General features: G+C 41.1%; 1 protein-coding gene across 1 annotated transcript in view; it reads left to right on the top strand.

The window, feature by feature from the left end:
• PDK1 (pyruvate dehydrogenase kinase 1) overlaps positions 1–8,028 on the top strand; it is a 39,919-nt gene extending 31,891 nt beyond the window's left edge. The window contains exons 10-11 of the mRNA XM_062187805.1: positions 3,349–3,462; positions 4,713–8,028. Of these exons, the coding sequence (XP_062043789.1) occupies positions 3,349–3,462; positions 4,713–4,853 (255 nt within the window). The 3' untranslated portion in view covers positions 4,854–8,028. The remainder of the gene's footprint in view (positions 1–3,348; positions 3,463–4,712) is intronic.
• The last annotated feature ends 555 nt before the right edge of the window (positions 8,029–8,583 follow it).

An 8,583-nucleotide genomic window follows, 5' to 3' on the forward strand; every position in this document is an offset into this window, starting at 1 on the left:
AGTAGAGCAGCCGGGACTTGAACCAGTGCCTATATGGGATGCTGGCACCGCAGGTGGTAGCTTTACCTACTACATTATAGCATTGAACCCTTTTAAGTGTTTTAAAATGTTTATTTTTAATTTTTATTTTTGAAAGTAGAGAGGATTTTCCATTCCCCAGATGCCCACAGTGGCCATGGCTGGGCCAGGGCCAGGTTCAGGAATTAGAAACCCAGTCACTTTAACCATCTCCCGATGCTTCCCAGGGTCTTTGTTGGTGGAAGGCTGGAGCCAGGAATCAAACCCAGGCACATTTTTTTTAAAGATTTATTTATTTATTGCAAGTCTGAGTTACATAGAGAGAGGAGAGGCAGAGAGAGAGAGAGAGAGAGGGCTTCCATTTGATGGTTCACTCCCCAGTTGGCTGCAACAGCCAGAGCTGCGCAAATCCGAAGCCAGGAGCCAGGAGCTTCTTCTGGGTCTCCCATGCAGTGCAGGGGCCCATCTTCTCCTGCCTTCCTAGGCCATAGCAGAGAGCTAGGTTGGAAGTGGAGCAGCCGAGACTAGAACCGGTGCCCACATGGGATGCTGGCACTTCAGGACAGGGCGTTAACCTGCTGCGCCACAGCGCCAACCCCCCCAGGCACATTTTAATGCTAGGCCAAATACCCACCCTAGAAGACCTTGATTCTAATAGTTCACCTGCTATATAGCACACATTCTTGGCTGCAGTGGTAACATGAGTCATGTCTTACCAAGCTTTTGAAATGATTGCTCTAGTGATGTGCTTCTCCACTTGAGATATGCAGCTCTCCAGAGCAGATGTCCATGTGCCCAGGGGCAGATAATAGCAAATGGTAGATATCAGCATCTTCTTAGAATTCTAACTTTAAGTAGGGAGAGGGAAGGGAGATGCTGCTTTGTAGTAAACAAATATTGTAGAATTTTTGTGGGGCACAGCATAATGCAGCCTCTGGATCTGAACTCTCTGGTGCTTTCTTGACTCCACATGTCCCAGGTATGCAGCCGTGGGAAGACTTTTAATTTTCAATGCCACAGCGTGCACAACTTGAAAAATGGAGATATTGTGGGAATAAATATCAAGTGTTTTTTTATAGTGCCTGGCACATAGCAAATGCCTATATGTTTGTTGTGTTAGGATGCAGAATTTATATATTTTTAAAAAATAGGCTTGCCATGAGACAGGCTGTCCTGTATACCTTGGCAGCCTTAGCAAGAATAGAACTCTGCTGAGCTCCTGCAGAGCCGCCTCTGTGCTGCCATGACCACTTTGCAAGTGGACTAATCAGCAAGCACAGGGAGTTGGGGAAGAGCTGCCTGATAGCCACAGGAGTAGCATCTGGTCCACCTGGTTATTGCATGCCTCTTCCTCACGGATGCCTTTGGTGGGCACTTCCCTTATCTTCACCTTGGAAACCAAGTTAGAGTAGCCACCAAGTTCCTTTGCAGACCTCAGTCTCATCAGGTTCTGGTTTTGTCCCGAGTCCCTGACCAGCCAGCCAGCCTGTTTACTGCTACCTTGCACCCCATCTTTCAGAACTGCCCCACCCCAAAAAAAGGGTTGTGGTGAGAGACCAGTCTGTGTCAGCAGGTGCTGGCATACTGGGTAGATCCAGCCATGGCCTAGCCTTGGGCTGTTTTCCTTCTCTGTTACATAGTCACAGGGGAAGCCCAGGTTCACAGGTGTGGTCAAGAGACTGGCATTGATAAAGTAGGTCAGGTACCATGGAAGCCTTAGCCACCTACTCCTGTAGTTCTGGAATCAGAATGTGTCAGTCAGGATCACAACAGGGTCCAGCACATGGCGTATCGGTAAAGCTAGCAGCAGCCTGCAGTGCCAGCATCCCATTATGGGTGCTGCTTCAAGTCCCGGCTGCTCCATTTCCAATCCCCCTCTGTGCTGTGGCCTGGGGAAGCAGTAGATGGCCCAGGTCCTTGGGCCCCTGCACCCACATGAGAGACCTAGAGGGAAGCTCCTGGCTTCGGATCTGGACAGCTCTGGACAGCTCTGGCCAATGTGGCCATTTGGGGAGTGAACCAGTAGATGGAAGACCTCTCTCTGCTTCTCTGTAACTCTGCCTTTCAAATAAATAATTTTTTTAAAGGATCACAACAGGAAAGAGGTGGCTTCCTGAAATTACAATTCAAGGAAGGTTTACTTACAAAGAGGCTGGGTTCCTGTTCTTTCGCTAGTCTTTGTAAGCAAATCTTCCTCATTACAACGCTGTCAGCCTCTGGATCAAAAGGATGAGGAGAAGGCAAAGGTAGCAGGACCTAGAAAAGAGAGCTGCAGGGTAGCTGTTTACTGTTAGAGGCCCAGCCTGTGCAGGGCAGGGGCCAGGGAACTGAATAGCCTGCCTGCTGCGCTTTGAACCCTCCCGGGGCCCGTTGGCAGGGTCTGCTAGACACACACAGTACCTGGGAGTCCATGGACCTAACCCATTCAGGTCAGCCTCCTGGGACAGGGAGAAGTGTGGAAAGTAGACCAATAGCAACTTGGTTAGAAAAGTCAGGTAGTAATTAGCAGAGGTAGGTAAAGCTGGATTTCTTAGCAGTACTCGATTCCTGAGTCCACATTCACCCTTGACTAGCATTTATGTGGAATGGCACGCAACATGACTCGGTGATGAAGACACCATTTTTGTGTTTATTCAGATGTTTTGTATTAAGGAATTGGTGGGTTTCAACCAGAGAAACAAGGAGGCCATTCTCCATCCTGGGAATAGGATGAACAGAGACATTGAAGTCACGTGTTTGAGGACTTGAGTAGGAAATGTGGTTCTGCTAAACTGGAAGGTGGAGAGACAGAGATCTCAACCAGGTCTGGAAAGCTCATTTTAGAAGCTTGGATTTTTGCCTCTAAGGCAGTGGGCTGGGGTGTTGTGGTGGTATGTTTTGGATTTTCAAGTAGGCAAGTGGCCTGACGGAATTACCAAAGTTAGACCTATTCTAGATACCTCCAGGTTCAGAACACAGGCTGGGAATTCAAGAGTTGAAGTCATAAGGTATATCTAGTAGGCTACAAAGAGGCTTTTTCTGCTCTTGCTCCTAGAAGAGGTACTGTGTTTTTATGTAACATTGCCAAAAGCACTGCACACAGGAAAGAAAAACAAAAACAAAAACAAAAACACTCAAGCTTTTTCCCGAGCACCCCCACTCATTTTTAAATGACCAGAGGGAATTAGCTGGTGTGATATTCACCTAAGCTTCAGCGGAATCATTATTAGTACTCACTAGATCTCTTGGGTTCAGGCCCTGATAGCCTTGGGGTAACCAGTGACATTTGTTTTAATTAGAAAAGTCCTTCATTCTGTGGCTTTCTGATTAGAATTTTTTCTCACTCAACAGGCTGGTTTTGGTTATGGATTGCCCATATCCCGTCTTTATGCCCAGTACTTCCAGGGGGACCTAAAGCTGTATTCCTTGGAGGGTTATGGGACAGATGCCGTGATCTACATTAAGGTAATAACTGTGGGCTTTTTGAGGTGGTGATATTTCTTTTGATGACAAGAAATGTTGCCAGTATTTTATTGTTGTTAAATTTCACTCCACCCCCCTATTATATGTGCAGAAACCTTAGTTTTGGTTTTGTTTACATGGACAGATAATCCTCTCAACTATGGGGAAAGAAAATTCTTATCTCTGATAATCAGGATTACTGGTGCAAAATTTAGTGACTTCAGTTTCTTGTTCTAGCCATTAGATGGCACCCATTTCATAGGAAATGCTGAAAACTGTACTGAAAGAACCATCTGAAAAGAGTAAATTCTTTACAGATAATAGTTCTTTTTTTCCCCTTTAATCATGTCAATTTTGAGGAATTTAAAATGGCAACAGCAAGGCAGCACTTTTATCACCATATATAACATTTTGATCTAGCCTTTAGTTCAAGAAATTCTGGAGTATTTAAAGAGTACATATAGAGACAAAATGTTTTTAGTTCCATTTTGAAAAAAGCAAGAAGTCTTAAAGAATCATTAATTACCAGAATGGAATTTGTTCTTTTCCCATATATTGAGTAATGCCTATGGCCTGAGGTTCGACCTACTCAAAAGTACAAGCTTGGAAGATAAAGAAAAATACAGGGTATCTCTGGTTGCAGTGATTTAAAGAAGGCTGCAGTAAAACTGAATAGTGGTAGTGATGGATCAAACATGAAGTTACATAAGCATCACGTGACAGAAATTCACAGGTGCTGGGCCTGAAGGAGAATACCCAGGTCAACCCCAGAGCCAGGAAGCCAAGATGCCTTAGACAGTTTTATATTTATTAATCATGTTATGTTTTAAAACAACTTCAATGACAACACTAAAAAAAAAAAAACACAGTATTTTTTTAATAAGTAATTAAAACATTTCACTGAATCCATGTATATATATATTGAGGTACACGTATCAATATTTTATACTTTTTTAAAATGCTTTTATGCTTACCTGACTTCTGACTTGTTCAACTAGCCAATCTTTGGTCTGGGTCATGTTTTGTAAGTGGTAACCACTGTGAAACTTTAGGCCTGGAGTTTCCAAGCTGGCTTGGGAATTAGTGCAGACAGAAAACTCAATTTTCATGTACATTAGCCAGTGCCATGTATTTGGCAGGTGTTTCACATATATGCAGTATTTAGAAATGTGAAGTAACCTTTTCATTGTATCTTTTCTCAAATTCTAGAAAATGTCAGATTTAGAGGCTCTGCTTTTTGTTTGATTTTTCAGGCTCTGTCCACAGAATCCATAGAAAGATTGCCTGTGTATAACAAGGCTGCCTGGAAGCATTACAACACCAACCACGAAGCCGACGACTGGTGTGTCCCCAGCCGAGAGCCAAAGGACATGACAACATTCCGCAGTGCCTAGATGCGCTGGGGACAAACTGGCTTTTGTGTTAAATTTGGAAGGGATGGCATTCAGAACTACATTATACCAAATACTTCACATGTTGTTCTTGCAGTTAACTCTTTGGGTAGGACAAATGGAAGCTGAGTTCCACTTGTGCCTGGTAAACCTCCCAAAGGATGAATCTGTACCTGCTTACACTTTCACAGTCAATGGGATATAATTTTAAACACCTGTAGTTTTGGTCAGTTTTTTCTTTCCGTAGACTTCAGAAGTGTGCATGTCTGGGTTTCTATAGGAAGCTGTGTTGTTTTTTTTTTTTTTTAAATACTTTTAATTTATGTTTGCTAGAAGCATTTTATAAATACTGAGTATAGTTGGTTAACCATCTTTCTGTGATTTGGAGGTATTCCTGCTATCCTTTATTGAGTAGTGACAACTGAAATAAGATGGTGACCAACTACAAACATACCATGTAAACCTAGGACCAGCTACCTTTCACTGCCTACATGCATTGCTTAGCTCTGAAATTAATTTATAATCTTAAATTTTTTTGTAAAAGATTGTGATGACTAGTTCCCTGTGGATTTAAGCCAAGATCATGGGCAATCTTTTTCAATGTGCTGGTCATCAATGCAAGGGAAAAATTTTATATTAAACATGAACTGGCACTTGCTAAAATTATAGAGAAGAAATTGAAGACAGAGCAGTAAATCCTTGGAACTGACCTAATCAGTTGACTGTTGGTGATTGCCAGGGCAGCTTTTAAGAAGTTTTTCCTGCTGCAGACTTGCTGGATCAGAAATTTGTGGGCAGGAGCCCAGAGATCTGTTTTTAAAACACTTCCTAGGTGAGTCAGATGCTAGTTTAGTTATGATACTACTTCTGTAGAGTGAATAGTGATGACAGTGTAGTTGCCAGAGTAACAGCGATCTTTATGGTGGTTTCCGCCTATTTCAAAGTCAGATTTCTGGACTCCAGGAGAGAGAAACTGAGTCTAGGCCTGGTGCAACTAGAAGCGTGATTAGAGACGGAACAGAGTGATTATAAGAAAAGAGACAGGTAACCAGAGTCAGAATCATAAATGCGTTATGTATTGACAAAGAATGCCTATTTTCTAAAATCCAATTTTTTTTTCTTTAACCAGGGGAAAGTCAACCTAGATTTATGACAATCCTTTGCATCCATGTGGTAATTTGTAGTTTACAAATACTTTGATATATCATAGTCGCTCTGTTGGTCTTCAAGGCAGCTAGCAGGTGCACCACCCTCATTTTCACACAGAGCCTGGCCCAAAGTTGCATAGGATTAGAGCGAGAGCCAAAAGTAGGAGACTGTGTTGTTAGTTGTACCTTATCTTTTTTTAAGGTGATAGATACCTTGAAAATAAATTTTAAAGTAAAAATCTAAACATTTAAAGAACAGCACGCCACTTAAATGGGAGAACTGTATTTATCTGGAAAATGACATTGAGTTGAAACACTTTCTTTTGATCACACAAGGTTAACAATTCTGTATAAACCTGTAGGTTGGAAGGGCTGTTAAAGGGCACACAGTCTACTACCCTCACTGAAGAAATGAGGACCTGCAAACTCAGAGGCGGTATCCTTTGCCTAGGGCTTCTTATACCAGCGAATCTGACCAAATGTTGGAAACAGGTATCTTACATAAGCTATTGTTCCTCAATTATGGATTCTTTGAAAAACAATAGAATATACTGATTTATATTAGTTTGACATGTTACAATTTTTTGGCTTTAAATTAAGCTTGTAATGATGAAATTTTTAGACTCTTTTGAATCAAAATGTTCACTTTCTTTCCTAAATGAGACATTTGTAATAACTAACTTAAACCTGATGTTTTTACTTATAAAATACTTCCCCCTTCAAGAAAGTTTTTCCTCTCTTAAGAGCTAAGACATGATATTTGCAAAGGAAAGTGAAATTATTTTCCTTTAGCTTTTTTTTTTCTTTTTTTAAGTATAACAGCTTTATACTTGGTTATTGTGGTAACGGACAGACAATTACATGCAAAGTATTCTGGTATACCTTTTACCAGTTGGTATCAAGCCATCTGAGCTATCTGAGAGGTTTTTCAAGATTCTTAGCTGTTTTGAGCACCAGGATTAATATGATGCAGTATGGATATAAAATGTTTCAAAAGACAGAAAGTGGACACTTACTAATTTTTAGAACCCGAGTAATGTGCCAACATTTTTAAGAAAGTGATAGAAAAAATATTCTGTGCTATACTTAAGTACTGGCTGGCTTTTGATGTCTTCATACTTAAAAGTGATCACTTTCTTGCACTGTGAAATTTTTACATGAAGATATTAAAGGGGACGTCCTTCTTATTTTGTAAAATGTTTTCTATAAAGCAATAAAAAAAGCGTGGACCAGCTCTCATTTTGAACATAAATTGTCAATTTGTTTTTAAAAATATCATCATGTTCTTAAAATAGAAGTCTCTTCATCACCAAGGCTCAACATTCTACAAACATTGGGAAGATTGTAACTAGCAGCTTGAGTTTCCAGGAAGCTGGAATTGGGGGGGCAGAGCTAGGATTCCAACCCAGACTCTTTCAGTATAGGATGCAGCCTTCCAGAGCAGTGTCTTAACCCCCACACCAAAATGGCTGTCCAGGAGTTGTCTCTGGAGAGTGTGGAATTACACTATTCTAAGAAATTTTGTAACATTGTTTGAAATGTTATTTGAGTGAGAGAAAGAGGTCAATAGAGAGAGCAAACTTCTGTCCACTGATCCATTCTCCAGATGCCTGCAATAACCATGGCTGGGCTGAGGTAGGAGCCAGGCATCAAATCCAGGTCTCCCAGGTGGGTGGCAGGAACCCAGTTATTGGAGCCATAACTGTGGTACTGTGATGTGGAAATGAGCATTTTTACTGCTAAGCCAAACACCTGCCTTACAAGTTTTATAATTTTGTTTGAAATGTTGTCAACTGCCAATAATAAATTCCTTCAAGGAACAGTTATGAGGCCAAGACATCTTAAAGCTTAAATATAAACTATAATATTCTTGCTATGGTTTTATATTTAGATGTCTAATTATGAGATCCAGAATGTAATAGCTAGACTGTTGTATGAAAATACCATAGTTATAGCACTGTATACAGGTAGTCTAGTATGAAATTATTTTTCCAAAAATTTGGACCTTATATAAGTGAAATAGAATGAGGAATGGGAGAAAAAATAATCCACTTGTTTCTCTATAATACAAAAATATCTGATTAATATTAAATAATTTTTTCATCTCTTTCAGTGTCTTCCATAATGTCTAGTGTATAGTAGGCACTTGTTACATGTATATTTAGTAAATATATAATAAGATTGTTTTCAAGATTACTTTCACAATGGACACAAAGTAATCAGGCTGGTGTCGTGGCTCACTTGGTTAATCCTCTGCCTGTGGCACCGGTATCCCAAATGGGCGCTGGGTTCTAGTCCTGATTGCTCCTCTTCCAGTCCAGCTCTCTGCTGTGGCCCGGGAAGGCAGTGGAGGATGGCCCAAGTGTTTGGGCCCCTGCATGGGAGACCAGGAGGAAGCACCTGGCTTTGGATTGGTGCAGTGCCGGCTGTAGTGGCCATTTGGGGAGTGAACCAACGGAAGGAAGACCTTTGTCTCCCTCTCACTGTCTAACTCTACCTGTGAAATAAAAAAAGTAATCTAACAAAGAAAACTGTAGTGTCTAACACAAATAATACTAGCAGAAACCTGTTCAAGCTTTGACTTA

Source organism: Lepus europaeus, chromosome 1 (genome assembly GCF_033115175.1).
Source record: "Lepus europaeus isolate LE1 chromosome 1, mLepTim1.pri, whole genome shotgun sequence".
NCBI classification, from domain to species: Eukaryota; Metazoa; Chordata; class Mammalia; order Lagomorpha; family Leporidae; genus Lepus; species Lepus europaeus.